Source organism: Anabrus simplex, chromosome 1 (assembly GCF_040414725.1).
Source record: "Anabrus simplex isolate iqAnaSimp1 chromosome 1, ASM4041472v1, whole genome shotgun sequence".
Classification (NCBI taxonomy): domain Eukaryota; kingdom Metazoa; phylum Arthropoda; class Insecta; order Orthoptera; family Tettigoniidae; genus Anabrus; species Anabrus simplex.
This window is the reverse complement of record NC_090265.1, coordinates 1,780,706,703-1,780,724,850: the sequence shown is the minus strand read 5'-3', so window position 1 is coordinate 1,780,724,850 and position 18,148 is coordinate 1,780,706,703. Positions and strand designations below refer to the sequence as shown.

The following is an 18,148-nucleotide window of genomic DNA, read 5'->3' as shown; positions in this document are numbered from 1 at the left end:
GGGTGTTCCCTCTCTCTCTCTCTTCGTCCGATCACGAGTCTTCTTGTGAGACTATGAGTATAAGGACATTGCATTCGCGCAGCAGATGTGCCAAAATGTATAACGAATAGAGAGGAGTGCTCAACATTGGTGGGGTTTATTCTATTACATGTTTCTCGCCGCAATACTAAAATGCCTAAAATGTCGGGACTTTGCTCTGCGTACTTATAAGAGAAACTCGACTGTCCAGTACTGCACCCTGCAGCTTTCTTCTTTCATACGGCAAAGAACTCCAAACATTTATATCATTAAATCATCCGATATGTCAAAGTATATAAACTATCCTTTCAGAATGCGTTCTAATATATATCTCACGTAATATTTCTTTTGCTTTCAGTGGATTCCCTCAGAAAATCCCGTATTTCAGTTTTGAAAAGTTATGCTTGCTCACGCTGAAGAATACTGGTATTTGTTTATCTCCTGATATTTCCTGTAGTTTTCAACTCCAGTATTTTGTCTTTACTTCCTTCGTACGCACGTGTCTATTAGAATCTCTAAATATAAACATGACATCATAAGTGTAGAAATTTAACTTCCTATAAGAAGGAAACATTAATCACTGTTGCTAGATACGATTCTTTGCGCAATACAATTTCTTGTTTACGGATACGAAGAGGTTAAAATGGGTGACGTAATAATATATTCCAAGAGCATCAACTTTTCATTATGATGAGATTATATTTACCTCTGACATTATTATTATTATTATTATTATTATTATTATTATTATTATTATTATTATTATTATTATTATTATTATTATTATTATTATTATTACATACCCGGCATTTAAGAAAAGAGGATGTGAGCTTCCAATCAACTGTGAAGAGTTAAGTTGGATGAAAACCATTGTAATAAATTCCAGACCACAGACAGACTTTCTGATACAGATGTTTAGTATGCGTCAAATAAATGAAAACTGATACGGGAGTAGACGTATGATAGTATAACGTAAATATGTTGGACATACTGAGATATTATGAATTCAAAAGGTAGGTTATTACCAGAGTTGGGAACTCGTCGTCGTAATCTGTTTACCCTCCAGGGTCGGTTTTTCCCTCGGACTCAGCGAGGGATCCCACCTCTACCGCCTCAAGGGCAGTGTCCTGGAGATTCAGACCTTGGGTCGGGGATACAACTGGGGAGAATGACCAGTACCTCGCCCAGGCGGCCTCACCTGCTATGCTGAACAGGGACCTCGAGGAGGGATGGGAAGATTGGATGGGACAGGCAAGGAAGAGGGAAGGAAGCGGCCGTGGCCTTAAGTTAGGTACCATTCCGGCATTTGCCTGGAGGAGAAGTGGTAAACCACGGAAAACCACTTCCAGGATGGCTGAGGTGGGAATCGAACCCACCTCTACTCAGTTGACCTCCCGAGGCTGAGTGAACCCCGTTCCAGCCCTCGTACCACTTTTCAAATTTCGTGGCAGAGCCGGGAATCGAACCCGGACCTCCGGGGGTGGCAGCTAATCACGCTAACCACTACACCACAGAGGCGGACGAGTTGGGAACTAATTGAGTAAAAATTATTTGTAACGATTATTTTTTATTAATTTTACTGGTAATCGTTAATTTTCTATAAATGTAATATTTACTCGTAATTTACTTCTGACAGCCTCAGTGGTTTAGTGTTTAGTATGAATAGCTGCGTCCCCGGAGGCCCGGGCTCGATTCCCGGCTCTGTCATGACATTTGAAAAGTGGTACGAGATCTGGAACAGAGTCCACTCAGCTTCGGGAGGTCGAGTGAATGGAGAGGAAAGGGGTTCGATTCCCATGTCAGCTACCCTTGAAGTGGTTTTCCGTAATTTTCCACTTTCCCTCCAAACAAAAGGCGAGATGCTACCTAACTTAAGGCCACGGCCGCTTCCATCCCTATTCCTTGCCTATCCCTTCCAATCTCCCCACGCCCCCACAAGGCCCCTGTTCAGCATAGCAGCTGAGGCCACCTGGGCGAGGTACTCATCCTCCTTCCCACTTGTATCCCTCTTGTTTCACGCTCGAGGACACTGCCCTAGAGGATAATGTGATGGAAGTCCACGCTGATATTCCTGTAGCAATTGACGGATTGTTACGAAAGTGATTTCTTCAGAAGAGTGATTGCCTTCAGAAGAAGAAGAATAAGAAGAATAAGAAGAAGAAACAGTTTGTGCCCCCTAAGGAACCACCTACTCATCACAAAAGCTGTTCAGTGTATTAATGACTCGGAACGTTATGCCTTTTGTGTATAACCTGCCAGAAATGATTGAAACTTTATTTGGATTAGGCCTACATATGGACTGAATCACAATGAGCACGTTCAGAAGTCGAAAAGAAAAACAGTCTTGTGACTGGTATTTTCACTAAGCAGTAAAGGGTGAGGACTGAACAGTACAATATGCAAAATAAAACATAAGTTTTAGCAGGGTTGAAATTCAGTGTACTGTGCATAAGTCGCTTAAGTGCGGCCATTATCCAGTACTCGGAAGATAGCGGGTTCGAACCACACTGTCAGCAGCCCTGAAGACGGTTTTCGTTATTTCCCATGTTCACACCAGGCAAATGTTGGGACTGTACCTTAATTAAGGCCACGACCGATTCCTCCACACTCCTATCCCTTTCCTGTCCCTTTGTTGCCATAAGACGTACAGTACATGAGTTAAGTTTTATAGCTCAACAATATTTATATTTTTCTTGGTACTGAGCTATCAGGTTCCGATAGTTCAATATCGCACTGAGCGTTATGTAATTCAGTCGAAATGAGAAGACACTTGGTGTTAATTTTGTTTATTAATATAGCTGGCTATTCCTATATACAATAATTAAGTTTGAGTTAAATTATATCTCTAATCTCTACTATATTCAGAGTTTGAACTCATGATCTGGGACGGGCGAAACCTGAGAACCAAACCACTCGGTAGTTGGCTGTTGAACGAATGAGAGCGGGCCTTCTTGGTCAGCTAGTTTTATACCATAGGTTATCAGGTTCGAGTCACGTATCAGTTCAGTGAGAGGGATCTTACATGTTTGCTAAAGTGGGGTGACGTGGGTGGCCACACCTAAGAAGTATTGTTTTCATCCCTTGTGTTTTGGCAGGTGACATTACAACACTCTTATAATAAGCCATGAATTTCATACCACACACAGTGTCTCAAAAGAGGGAGTGGGTTTGTTTGTCGAGAAACTCGTGTTTCTCGGGGAGTGCAACCCGTGTTCTTGGGGAAGTGCACTTCCTTGTGAGATGACCAAGTGGGCTTTAAACTAACTTACAATATACTCTTAGAACCCCAAGTCCTGGACTGTGGAGACCATGGGCTTGGCTCCCGGTTTCGGGATACATAACTCATGTGTCGGTGCGACGTGAAGCAACTTGAAAAGAATTGTTGTCGAGTAATGTGCGATAAAAGTTAAATGTTCAGCAAAATTTGTGCATAAAACTCTCTCAGATGCATTACACTTCAAATATCATTTCCTAAGTAAAATATGATATTTTGGTCATTTTCATTGCAGTGATTATTTTTAAATAATTTGGCGCAGGTCTTTTGTGTGGAGCCTGTCGCAGGCATGTGAAATGAGGAAAAACGATTAAAGCAAACATTCTTATATAATAACAATATTCACAAACAAGCAAACAGAAAAACAGAACAATAGTAGAGCTTGTTTCTCAAATACATTATCGAACGAGTCTGACGTGCGGAGTTTTCAATAATATTCACAAGTAAACAGAAAAATAGAACATGGTTCATAAATATTTTGAAGGAATATTTTATGTACGAAACTATCATAAGAAAAAAAAATTCGAACTTGCTTCATAAATACCTTTTCTTAATAAATGCCCCGTTACTGTATTACTGTATTTCATGACACGAAATGTGAGAAGCTCTACCACCAGATAAAGTAAACTCGTGTCCTCATACTGAGATGGTGCAGCTCCTTTCAGGCACGCCCCGATTGGAGGTGAGCTGCAGGTACCATTTCAACCACATACCAGCCCTCCTGCCAATTTTAAATTCCTGGCAGTACCGAGAATCGAACCCGGGCTCTCGAGGACGGCAGCTAATAACACTAACCGTTACGCTATGGAGGCGGACTACCACCAGATGTACCGTCTGAGCAGTCTCCACTGGGAAATGTAGTTCTCTCAAGGAATGGCCACTTGCTAATCTCATTTCTTGACATAAAACCATCTACCATATTCTCCAGATTTAACGGCTTAGCAGCCTCCGAAGACTACCAAACTCCACATTTTTATGAGACTTAACATCTACGAGGAGATTTTTTTTGGTGAGGAGCAAAAATGCCACTCTGCCCCCTAGAATCACTGTTTGGGGGGCAGAAAACTCCTTGCTTCCACAAAGTCGGCGCCACTTGCCCGTCACTCTGTTGCAAGGGACGGCAAACATCACCTCATTGTATGTACCGTCAGTAGTGGCGATTACGGGGAGGGGGGCGAGGAGGGGGCAGTCTCCCCCTCACTTTGTGGAGAAAACATTACATTTCTATTCCAATTTAGCCGGCTGAAACTAAGGATAATTTCAAAAAAAGGCAGTTTGTGCAAAAACTGTCTTAGCAAAAACTATTATTACCGCACTTAAGTTGGTAAACTGTCAACTTTACCTCTCTGTCGAAATTCACTAAGAGAGCATAAACAACTTATCATTCTGTAGCTTTTTTAAGTTTGACGTCTGTACATTTTTTTTGCCCCCACACATTTAATTCCCAATCGCTGCTACTGCGTACTGTATTCATGTAATAATTATGTAGTTGCTATTTGCTTTACGTCGCACCGACACAGATAGGTCTCATGGCGACGGTGGGATGGGCAAGGCCTAGGAATGGAAAGGAAGCGGCCGGGGCCTTAATTAAGGTACAGCCCCAACATTTGCCTGGTATGAAAATGGGAAACCACGGTAAACCATCTTCAGGGCTGCCGACAGTGGGGTTCGAACCAATTATTTAGTTGGTATCATATTGTAAAATGTTTCATCACAACATTTGTTCTACTTATATACTGTAAAATTCATATCATCTCACCTCATTGTGTACACAATCACTTGAACAATAAACCAATTGTAAATTGTAATTTCTAAATTGTAAATTACGCCATTGTAAAAATGAAACGTTTGTAAAATTCCCAAAATAGCAATAAAGTACCGGTATACAGCCAGAGCAGAAATCAATTCACCTCTTTTACCACGCCAAGCCACCCTAGCCCATCCTCCAACTCCGGTAAACCCCCAATCCCGCCTAATCTCCTGGCCAGAGAGAAGGGGTTATATTCTAGGTGGTCCGCCCCTCCCTGAAGGGAGACGGCAAGGGCAAGCATTGTTTACAGCTAGATACAGCCAAGTGGCAAGGTACAAATATTGTAAAACAAACTATTTCCACTGATTCTCCAAAACCATTAGGCTATATATACAGTTTTGTTTTTCGAGGAGTCTGTGGGGCCCTGGAGGGCCCGGGCCCTGCACGCCCTAACATTACGCACCTGGCCAGAGATTTAAGACACAGGAGGCCTAGTATGTGCCGAACTCATTGGTTGAATGGTCAGTGTTAAGGCCTTCGGTTCAGAGGGTCCCAGGTTCGATTCGATTTAATCGCGTCTGATTAATTCTTCTGGTCCGTGGCTGGATGTTTGTATTTGTCCCAAGATGTTCCTCTTAATATTCAGACAACACACTACATCACCAACCATCACAGTAATACGCAATAGTGATTACGTCCCTCCATATAGGGTTAGCGTCGGGAAGGGCATCCAGCCGTAAAACACAGCCAAATCTACATGTGCGACACAGTTCGCACTCGCGACCCCGCAGATGTCGGAAAAGCGGTAGAAGAAGAGCTGGTGTGTGATTAAAATGGTACAGACAGCTTACCTCCGTTGGGGGTGTGCCTGAAAAGACACCTCGGGATGAGGACAAACAAAGGTTTCAATGATGAAAATGGTAGTTAATGAAAAGCAAATGGAGACGGATGTAATAAATTTCTTAGTAGGGCAACATTCCTATATAATGCTGTAATTACTAAACCAGCCCAGGTTAATCAAATAATAAAAATACTAGACTTACTGCAGTTCACCGTGGCGAATAAAACTAGAGAAATCCCAGTCACTAGAAGAGTCCTGGAGCTCTTCATTTTTCCACGTTCTTTTCCTGTGTGATTCACGATAACACTAAACCAGTAACGACAGGTTCCCAGCCCATCCGGTCGGCCTTGATTATCTGCCAGCAGCAGAAACTTCCTCAGGTTCGCTTTTTTTTTTTTTTTTTTTTTTTTTTTTTTTTTTACGTCGCACCGACGCAGATAGGTCTTATGGCGACGATGGGACAGGAAAGGCCAGGAGTGGGAAGGAAGCGGCCGTGGCCTTAATTAAGGTACAGCCCCAGCATTTACCTGGTGTGAAAATGCGAAACCACGGAAAACCATTTTCAGGGCTGTCGACAGTGGGGTTCGAACCTACTATCTCCCGAATACTGGATACTGGCCGTACTTAAGCGACTGCAGCTATCGAGCCCGGTCCTCAGGTTCGCAAAAAGGAAGAACTTATAATACAGGTTGCAGAAAGCTAAGACGTAACTGCTTCGAGCATTTTGCGGTATACGATGGTAATAAATTGCAGAACCTGAATTGATTCCCAAGTCCTTCTTTTTCTTGTTAGTGGTGGTTGTAGCGGGAGAGTTGACCGTGCGGTTAGGGACGCGTAGCTGTGAGTTTGCATCCGGGAGATAGTGGGTTCGAACCCCACAAGTAAAAAGGTGGTGGTGGTGGTGGTGATTATTATTTTTCTTCATCTTTCGTTACTTTAATCTGGGCTCGGCATTAATAAGGATTTTTTTGCTAGTGGCTTTACGTCGCACCGACACAGATAGGTCTTATGGTGACGATGGGATAGGAAAGGCCTGAGAGTTGGAAGGAAGCGCCCGTGGCCTTAATTAAGGGACAGCCCCAGTATTTGCCTGATGTGAAAACGGGAAACCACGGAAAACCACCTCTAACCGCACGGCCAATTCGCCCGTTATTAATAAGGATTAAGCCCTGTTTTACGACCCGCAAACGTTTCCTGACGCCAATCCTTTGTGGAGGGATGCTATCACTATTTTCTGACCCCCCGCCCCCTCACCCCGGTGGTTTGAAGTGTGGTGCGTTGTGTGCATATGAAGATGTCTGTTAAGATAGTCACATAAATACCTAGCCTCCGGACCAGAAGAATTGACCAGACGCACCAAATAGTTTCTATCCAACCGGGAATCGAACCAGGGTCCATACGAACCGAAGGCTATTACGCTGACCCTAATATGCGGAGCATCTTAACACTAATCAGAGGAAAGAGTGGAATAATTCAGACCCTTGGAAAAATGAAGGTATCTCCAAAAGAGATTAAGGAGCCGTGAAGGGCTAGGAAATTTAAGACCTCTCTAGGCAACGCATACCCATTTCCAAATCTCGATCAGCGCAAGCGAAATTTGTACCGGACAAAGCGGAGACGTGACAGAGGTTTTCTCCCTCTATTTCCAATCTCCACTGTTAGTTTAATTCCAGTAATGCTCCATAATTTTTCGCCTCTGTAGTGTAATGGTGAGGCTCGGGTTGGATTTCCGGCTCTGCCACGAAATTTGACAAGTGGTACAGGGACTGGAACGGGGTCGGCTCAACCTTGGGAGGTCAACTGAGTAGAAAACGTTTCGATTCCGACCTCAGCCATCCTCGAAGTGGTTTTTTTTTCTGGTTTCCCAATTATATCCCTCGTAAATGCCGGGATGGTGCCTAACGCCACGGCCGCTCCTTCTCTCTTCCTTGCCTACCCCTCCCAATTTTCACATCCTCCAGAAAGCCCCCGTTATCATAGCAGGTGAGGCCGCTTGGGTGAGGTACTGGCCATCCACCCCAGTTGTATCCCCGATCAAATGTCTCACGCTCCAGGACACTGCTCTTGAGCGATAGAGGTGGGAACCCTAGCTGAGTTCGGGGGAAAACCAACCCTGGAAATTAAACGGAAATGAAATACTCCATGACCAATCAATTTTTTTTTTTTTTTTTTTTTTTTTTTTTTGCTAGTTGCTTTACGTCGCATCGACACAGATATGTCTTATGGCGACGATGGGACAGGGAAGAGCTGGGAGTGGGAAGGAAGCGGCCGTGGTCTTAATTAAGGTACAGCCCCAGCATTTGCCTGGTGTGAAAATGGGATCCCACGGAAAACCATCTTCAGGGCTGCCGACAGTGGGGTTCGAACCTACTATCTCCCGAATACTAGATACTGGCCGCACTTAAGCGACTGCAGCTATCGAGCTCGGTGTCCAATCATTTAACATCGTCCCTATAGAGTGAGACGGGGTATAAGGCAGGTATCAGTCACTGAGTGATGCCGTTAAAAGAACATCTGCCATAATCAGGAAGAAAATTAGAACTGTTTTAAATACGGATGCTGGTGTTGGTATTTTCGTAAAGGTATTCTGGGTGTTTATTTAGTACAGGGTAAATCTCGCCCTGACTGACGGCCTGAGGGGCTCGGTTGGTTAGTAGTAGTATAAGTCAGGGATTCTGCGGCCACCCCCACCGCAGGTCCCTCCGCAGAGGCCTCCGCCGCATTGACTGCGCTGGCTAAGAGAGCGAGCCTAACCACACATCCGCCATCTTGGAGAGGCTAACCTAACTTTTAACGCGTAAGAGAGCTAGCCTAACCTCATTGAGGGGCCGCATGCCCTTCCTGACGCCTAAGAGAGCGAACCTAACCTCACATTCGCTATCTTGGAGGGGCATAACTTTACTTTTTACGCGCAAGACAGCAAGCCTAATCTCATGGCGGAGCCTAACCTCAGTTTTACGGCCGGATGCCCCGCCCGACGCCAATTGCACAAGATAGCTGCTGCTCTTATGAGGCGGCTTAAGGGTGCTTGCGCAAGATGGTGGCTGCAAGATGGCTGCTACACATAGACTCTTATGAGACACCCCAGGGACGCTTGCGAAAGATGGCGGCTATCTAATTCTACAAGATGGGGCTATACACAGCTCCTTATGAGATGGCTTAAGGGCGCTTGCGTAAGATAGCTGCCGCTCTTATGAGACTCCCTAGGGACGCTTGCGGAAGATGGCGTCTATCTAATTCTACAAGACGGGGGCTTCTTATGAGACGGCCTAGGGGTGCTCACATAAGGTAAGTGCTGCTCTTATGAGACTCCCTAGGGATGCTTGCACAAGATGGCGGCTATACATGGGCTCTTATGAAAAGAGCTAGCTTAGAAGCTACTGTACAAGATGGCGGCTGCTGTTATGAAGATCCCATATGCATGCGGTGGAGGGCAATTTGAAATTCCACATGCTCTTCAAAGCCACGCGCTTTTAGACAGCGGTTAGCGGTCATCTTTAATCAACAGAGCATCGTGCTGCTACTTTTAGCTACTGCCTTTGAAATATGGTGGTGGCAATTTCTACGTGCTTTTTTGACAGCTGCCACCTTTAAACAACAAAGCATCGTGCTGCCATCTGTGCCGAACCAAGTCTGCCTTGGTGGTGCACTTCCTTTATTCCTACTACTCCTTGACTGACGTTGTCGCCATTAGCGATAATATTACCCGAATGTGACGTGAAACTTATAGTTTCTCATTGAAGATGGCGCTCTAGCCATCTGTGTTTATACACTGTCTCTTTGACACAGTCTGTCTCTCGCTCTCCGTGTGTTAAGTTGGTCTGCTCGCGATGCCAACAATGGTCGGATCAAACGTGATAAGCAGACTGGAATTTAATATGTGCTTCTTGATCTGCGAGTTGCTATTATCATGGATTTATTTGTTTCAAGGCTCGGTTCTCTGCTTGAAGTTATTATATTGATTGAGATATATTTCGAGACTCCTGATTGCTGCTCCCAGGTATTCATTCATTTTATGTCATTTACATGCCAGTTACAAAAACTGTTCTGTATGATTGTATTTCGGTAGTCTTTTATCACCTGCCTTTGCAGGCTCTTAATTACTTCATTTTATGTGTGTGTTTTAATTTTTTCTTTCTTTGTGTGCACACGCGTGGGAACGGAGAGTGGTATTTACCTATCTGTTTGTTTGGGCCTGTGTGTGTGTTTGTGGGTTTTGAGACCATGCATTTTTGTTTACTCATCATTTGAAATCATGGCTGAGCATTGGTGTATTGTGTGATTTGACGCTACGGGGTTTAATCCATGTTTGTCCACGTGAGGCAATTTGGATGCCCCGTGTAGCGGGTCGAAGAGTGTTGTGATTGCTACGATTATATTTGGATCAGCCTTGCCTATATTTTGCGGCGGTTCAGCATTGCATCTACGGTGTTCGAACCATGCTCGTGAGCCCATGATATCCTTCGCTATCCTGTGCGATAGTATACGTCGCGTGCCTTTACACTCCGGCCTGATCTGGGTCGATTTTATATTGGGTCTCTCTTCTTGTTCATACGTGTGTGTGTGTGTGCGTGCGTGCCTGTGCTGTCTGCTTGTGTACGGTCTATAGTACTCTCCGTATCTCGTAATTTTAATTTTTCTTTATTTCATTTTATTTTTCGTTTTAGTCGGCCGGTTTGGGCCATGTGTAGTATGCTATTTTATATTTCTAGGCCGTTATTTGGTCCATTGTCGGCGATTAGTTTTTGTTTTTGTAACTCTGGCAACATCTTCTCCTCCTTCTCTTATGCTCCTTTTTGGGAGGCTGTGCTTTTGCTTTGTTGGAACGCGCTAGCATCGAATGGACGCTCGCTTGGAGCGCGGATGCAAACTGTTGATATGTGCGCGGCCCGTATTACCGCGACTGTATTATTCCTTTAGTGGTTCCATTTTCTGATTCCTTCGATAATGTGTTTCACGTCACATTATTTTTCTCAAACCAATTTGTAAGTTCTATGTTGTCATACGTAAGTGTGTAGTGCGATCGTGTGTGCTGGCGGCCTGTTACACGAATCTTACTATGTCATTGGACGGGATACTACTTGATGTTCCAATTTTCTACAGTTATGTAAGTAACTTTTAATGCAGCCTCACATTTCTGTTTTCATTCTTATATTATGTGTGTTTATAATAAACCCCAGTTTCCTTGATCCATTCTTTTATTCATGGGGGTTACGGGTTCATGCCTTTCTGTCCTTTCGCTTCCCTTTGTCTACGCACGGATCCAGCTCCGAGCTGTTTTAGCTCGTTCCAGTCCATCCACGGCAATTTATGAAGAGAGGTAAGCGAGGTAAGTATCTGCGCGTATTTGTCGTGTACTGTGTTGATGTGTAACGGTAGCAGGGTAGGGGCGCGGTGCAGATGGTAGGCAGAGCGCGGTTCGTGACTGGAAGGTTTCATCGAGAGGTTGAATTTCGGTGAAACAGAGCTGGATTCGTTTGTAACTCGACCTCCTTTCTTTATGTTTGAACGACACTACTGTGAATGGATCTTAAATTATGTTATTCTGTGACATACTTTCCCTTACATATTGTGTATAATTTTAGTTTTTAAGTTTACCATTGTTGTATATTATCCTCCCCATTATCTATTCTGTCTGACGATATGGAGAATATACAAGACCCTGTGTGTATAAACCCTACTTGTGTTGATCAACAAAACGTTTCGAGCGCATCAAACGATGGCTCTTCCATTCATTCAAATAACGAGAACAACAATGCCAATGCTATGATAAACAATCGATCTAGTGCATTTATCTCTGATAGCAACAGTGAGCCTGTTTGTCGTACTTCACACCCGATTGCTAACTATACACCCCTACCTAACATTGCTCTTGATATTATCCGGAAGTGGAATTTGAGGTTCTCCGGCGAGGAGAAAGGTTTTTCAGTTATTGAATTTTTGGAGAGGGTCGAAGATGTTGCTGCATGTGCTTCGATGCCCCTAGATTCCTTTATCCCTCTTATTCCTGGTATGTTAGAGGGATGTGCGAGCAAATGGTTCCGTCTGGTGAAATATAAAATTCATAGTTGGTCTGACTTTGCTAAGGAGCTTAAAACTAGGTTTGGTTTGTCAGACATGAATTTCATTTTAAAACAGGAGATTCTTCGTAGGACACAAGGTCCTGAGGAACCCATTGATGAGTATGCGACCGGCATCCTCACTTTGTTTAATCGCTTGGATATCGAAGTTCATGGGACAGAAATTTTTTATACATTCTATCGAAATCTTGCCCCAAATTACAAATTGTTTATCAAAAGGTCGGAAGTAAACTGCGTCGACGACATTGTGAATCTAGGCCGTGAATACGAGTCTACTCTTCAGTCGAATTACCTGTACCAACCACCGCCCCCGCCCTCCAGTTGCTCTTTTCCTGACGTCGCCTGTCGTTCTGCATAAAAATCTGCTTCCTCTGCCAAGTCACCTGCCCGTGCATCATCTACTGAACGCCGTAGCGACCGTTTCGAGTCCCCTCGCTCACCCGGCCGCGTAGCCAGCACGCTCCCTGATCAGAATGTTTCCCGTCGTAACTCGGCAACTTCTATCAGATGTTGGAATTGTGGAAAAGGTGGGCACGGCTTCAAACAATGTAATTCAAAACCTTCTGTGAAGTGCTATCAATGTGGTCTAGCCGACGTATTCCGCAACATTTGCCCCCGATGTAACGGAAACCAGGGAAACTAACCCTGCACCAACGTGAAGGCCCGCCGTTGGTGCCTAAAACCTTTGCTCATCGCCAAATTTGTGGACTCCCCTTTTCGTCACCCTGGGCCCAAATTCATTCTGGTTCGCGCACTGTATACGCTTTGCTTGATACTGGATCTTCTAGCTCATTCGTAAATCAATCTGTGTTGGAGGGAATGAATATAAAATATCTTCGAGATCGCGAATGTTCTATAACCTACATGTCAGCCGACGGTCGTCGTATGTGTCCTAAAGAACGTACCAAAATCCATTTCAAAATTCATAACTTTTCTTGGGATTGGAATTTCAACATTGTCCCCGAACTGTCTGTTCCCCTGATCCTTGGTGCTGATTTTATGTTAGCCACTGGATTGTCCATTGACTTTATCAGGCGCTCATTCGCTTTTCGTTTCCGATCTAATGAGAACTTTCCATTTGAGTACCCTACCAATAATATACCGTTATGTTTTGTGTCGAACCACAGTCCTCTAATCGATTCATCTGACCTGTCCAACGATCAAGCCTCCGTGCTTAACGATCTCCTAAGTGATTTCCCCGATGTGCTTACTACAAAATTAGGTTGTGCTAAAGAATTTTCGTACTGTATTAGACTGAAAGACCCTACTCCAGTTAGGCACTCCCCTTTTAGTTGCTCTCCTCCCAAGCTTGCTGCCATGAGGAAATGCAATAATGAATTGTTGGGGAAAGGTGTCATAAGCCCCTCTAAGTCCTCCTTCATCAGCCCCGCGTTTCTGATTCCCAAGAAAGACGGCCAGCCTCGTCTTGTGATAGACTATCGATCCCTGAACCGGAATGTGGTATTCGACAGCTTCCCCCTTCCGACCATCGAATCCGCGCTTCAATCTTTTGGAAAAGCCCAATATTATTCTGTTTTTGATTTTAATTCCGCCTATTTTCAAATTCCTCTCGAACCCTCTTGCCGAGAATTTACTGCTTTTGCCACGCCCTTTGGCTTGTACCAGTTCAATAAGGTACCGATGGGCATTTCGGTAGGTGGACAAGCGCTGAGTCAAATTCTTGATTCTGTCTTCGGTGATTTGAAATTTTCCTGCCTGTTTTCGTATTTAGACGATGTCGTTATTTATTTTAACACCTTTGAAGAGCATATTAGTCATCTTCGGGAATTCTTCAACAGATTGAAAAGACACGGATTCACCATCAATCCCGAGAAGGTATCTTTATGTTCGAGAAGAATTAAATTTTTGGGTCATGTTGTCTCCGGGTCCGGCATTTCCGTTAATCCCGACAGAGTTAAATGTATTCGTGACTTCCCCAGACCAAGAAATCTCCGTGGTGTCCGTAGATTTCTCGGCATGATTGGATTTTATAGTAGGTTCATCCCTAACATCTCTGAAATTTCAGCCCCTTTAAATTCTCTAAAAAGAAAAAATGTTAGATTCTTCTGGAGCGATGCTCAGGAACTAGCCTTTCGTCAACTTAAAGATGCCCTCTGTCGAGCCCCGGTGTTGCACAGTCCCGACTTTAATGGCGAATTTGTCCTTCAGTGTGACGCTAGTGACATAGCCGTCTCGGCTGTTCTGAATCAAAAGCTTCAGGATGGTAGCCTAGCTCCTATTGCCTATTTTAGCAAGAGATTACTCGACTCTGAAACTAGATATTCAATATACGAGAAGGAATGTTTAGCCGTAGTCCTTGGCGTCGAAAAATTCCATTCCTACCTCGAGCATCGGCATTTTTGGGTCCATACTGACAATCAGGCATTGTCTTGGATGAGTGCAAATGTCAAAAGGTTAGGAAGAACGGCTCGCTGGATTCTCAGATTATCTTCATATAATTTCACTGTTGTACACGTCAGGGGAAAGGACAACATTGTTGCCGATTGTCCGTCGCGCATGTTTGATGGTGTTGAAACAGCTGATTGCGAGATTGGGTGCAGTCCCGATAATTATCTTCCTGCCTGTGTACTTCAGAATTACCCTCTCAGTTTCACTGATCTGTCCGAGTTTCAAAAGAAAGACGATGAATGTGTTCGTCTGATTGACAAGCTTTCTAGAAAGGAACCGGGTTGTGAGTCCTTTGAATTGAAAGAGGGACTTCTGTACCACAATAATCCTCGCGGTCACTCCTCTAAAATTTTCGTCCCTCTGAATTTAAGGCCCATGATTTTAAATTACTACCATGATTCCTATTTAGGCGCTCATCTTGGCCAATTAAAGACCTTTCACAAAATTGCCCGTATCTAGTACTGGCCAAACTTAAAAAAGGATGTTTTCGAATACGTCAGATCATGTGACGTCTGTCAAAAATGCAAACCAGCCCAAAATAGTCAGGTCGGTCTGCACTCTGCCGACGTTGCCAATTTTCCAGGCGAGAAATTATTCATTGATTTCTTTGGACCCTTAACAAAATCTCGAAATGGCAATATTGGGATTCTATCTGTTATTGATGCTTTCTCTAAATTCATCTGGCTGTTCCCAGTTCGCAAGATCAATTCCAACGTTACTGTAAATTTACTGTCTAAACATATTTTCGGAATTTTTGGCCCACCTAGAGTACTGGTTTCTGACAACTCCTCTGTTTTCACCAGCGCGAATTTTCGCAATCTTTGCTTTTCATGGGGGATCCGTCATGTTCGCCTCAGTCCCCATCACCCTCAGGCGAACCTTGTTGAGAGGTTCCATCGTAACTTAAAAATATGCTTGTATGCTTTTCATTGTAACACACAATCCCTCTGGGATTGTTACCTTTCTTTTTTCAGCCTGGGATTCAACACTGCAGTCCACAAATCCAGCCGGTTCACACCTGCCGAGCTATTCCTAGGTAGAGTACTCAACGATCCGCTCTCCTTGAGGTGGAATATCAGGTATCTTTCAGAGCCCTCCCGCCACCAGAGCGTACTGGAAAAATGGAAGATAGCCTCAGAGCACCTTGTCAAAGCCAGAGATAGGGTGGCTAAGAGGTACAATAAGGGGAGGATATCTGTACCTTTCCATGTCGGAGACTTGGTGTTGGTAAAAAGATTTCCCGTCAGTTTAGCCGTGGATCACATTACTGGGAAACTGTGTCAGAAATGGTCCGAACCCAGGAGAATCATTGAATTTTTGGGACCTGTCGCAGTCAAACTTGAGGATCTTTCCAGTCGTGTTGCAGTCCAAAGCACACGTCTCCATGCTGAAACGATTTCACGCCAGGAATTCGTAATCCTTTTTATTTAACTTATTTGATAATTGCATGGTACTTTGATTTGAGTAAAATACCTACCCAGTTTTGAAGGGCGTGTACTTAAACTTTTGTTTTTGTTCCAGGAAACAATGACCTGTTGTAAGAAATGTGCAATTTATTACGATGTCTATGTTTACGAGTCTGTATGGGGCTCGCATGAAATGGGCTGACTCAAACTCAATTTCATAAAACGCAAACACGGAAATGAAGATCATAACCTACGGTACAAGAACTATACATATGTTTACATAACGTCTGCTGTTCTCCGCGAGTCTGTGTTGGTGTGTGAAAGGACACATAGAGCCACATCTCTCACCGCGAGTTCTTAATAACTAATGATGACAGAAGGAAAGAAAAAAAAACATTCATGTTTGCATACATTTTCATCCTTGTACATAATGTTTTATTATTTTAAATTGTTTATATCATTGCACTTAGATTAAGCTTAGTTATAAGTTTTTGGGGAATAAGTCCGCGCACTTAAATTTAAGTGGCATCCATTGGTAAAATGAGCCCTCCTGGATGATCACCAGGAAAGGTCTCATTTTCCGGGGTGTGTAGGGAAGGTGTGCCGAACCAAGTCTGCCTTGGTGGTGCACTTCCTTTATTCCTACTACTCCTTGACTGACGTTGTCGCCATTAGCGATAATATTACCCGAATGTGACGTGAAACTTATAGTTTCTCATTGAAGATGGCGCTCTAGCCATCTGTGTTTATACACTGTCTCTTTGACACAGTCTGTCTCTCGCTCTCCGTGTGTTAAGTTGGTCTGCTCGCGATGCCAACAATGGTCGGATCGAACGTGATAAGCAGACTGGAATTTAATATGTGCTTCTTGATCTGCGAGTTGCTATTATCATGGATTTATTTGTTTCAAGGCTCGGTTCTCTGCTTGAAGTTATTATATTGATTGAGATATATTTCGAGACTCCTGATTGCTGCTCCCAGGTATTCATTCATTTTATGTCATTTACATGCCAGTTACAAAAACTGTTCTGTATGATTGTATTTCGGTAGTCTTTTATCACCTGCCTTTGCAGGCTCTTAATTACTTCATTTTATGTGTGTGTTTTAATTTTTTTTTTCTTTGTGTGCACACGCGTGGGAACGGAGAGTGGTATTTACCTATCTGTTTGTTTGGGCCTGTGTGTGTGTTTGTGGGTTTTGAGACCATGCATTTTTGTTTACTCATCATTTGAAATCATGGCTGAGCATTGGTGTATTGTGTGATTTGACGCTACGGGGTTTAATCCATGTTTGTCCACGTGAGGCAATTTGGATGCCCCGTGTAGCGGGTCGAAGAGTGTTGTGATTGCTACGATTATATTTGGATCAGCCTTGCCTATATTTTGCGGCGGTTCAGCATTGCATCTACGGTGTTCGAACCATGCTCGTGAACCCATGATATCCTTCGCTATCCTGTGCGATAGTATACGTCGCGTGCCTTTACACTCCGGCCTGATCTGGGTCGATTTTATATTGGGTCTCTCTTCTTGTTCATACGTGTGTGTGTGTGCGTGCGTGCCTGTGCTGTCTGCTTGTGTACGGTCTATAGTACTCTCCGTATCTCGTAATTTTAATTTTTCTTTATTTCATTTTATTTTTCGTTTTAGTCGGCCGGTTTGGGCCATGTGTAGTATGCTATTTTATATTTCTAGGCCGTTATTTGGTCCATTGTCGGCGATTAGTTTTTGTTTTTGTAACTCTGGCAACATCTTCTCCTCCTTCTCTTATGCTCCTTTTTGGGAGGCTGTGCTTTTGCTTTGTTGGAACGCGCTAGCATCGAATGGACGCTCGCTTGGAGCGCGGATGCAAACTGTTGATATGTGCGCGGCCCGTATTACCGCGACTGTATTATTCCTTTAGTGGTTCCATTTTCTGATTCCTTCGATAATGTGTTTCACGTCACATTATTTTTCTCAAACCAATTTGTAAGTTCTATGTTGTCATACGTAAGTGTGTAGTGCGATCGTGTGTGCTGGCGGCCTGTTACACGAATCTTACTATGTCATTGGACGGGATACTACTTGATGTTCCAATTTTCTACAGTTATGTAAGTAACTTTTAATGCAGCCTCACATTTCTGTTTTCATTCTTATATTATGTGTGTTTATAATAAACCCCAGTTTCCTTGATCCATTCTTTTATTCATGGGGGTTACGGGTTCATGCCTTTCTGTCCTTTCGCTTCCCTTTGTCTACGCACGGATCCAGCTCCGAGCTGTTTTAGCTCGTTCCAGTCCATCCACGGCAATTTATGAAGAGAGGTAAGCGAGGTAAGTATCTGCGCGTATTTGTCGTGTACTGTGTTGATGTGTAACGGTAGCAGGGTAGGGGC

The 18,148-nt window shown here is 43.7% G+C and overlaps 2 protein-coding genes across 2 annotated transcripts in view; both read right to left on the bottom strand.

The window, feature by feature from the left end:
• Positions 1-6,244, bottom strand: part of LOC136883212 (lysozyme) — a 35,251-nt gene extending 29,007 nt beyond the window's left edge. Inside the window, exon 1 of the mRNA XM_067155415.2 lies at positions 6,086-6,244. Within this exon, the coding sequence (XP_067011516.2) occupies positions 6,086-6,152 (67 nt within the window). The 5' untranslated portion in view covers positions 6,153-6,244. The remainder of the gene's footprint in view (positions 1-6,085) is intronic.
• LOC136883237 (lysozyme) overlaps positions 1-18,148 on the bottom strand; it is a gene marked incomplete at its 5' end in the record, with an annotated part of 464,330 nt that overhangs the window by 235,813 nt on the left and 210,369 nt on the right. The window lies entirely within an intron of this gene.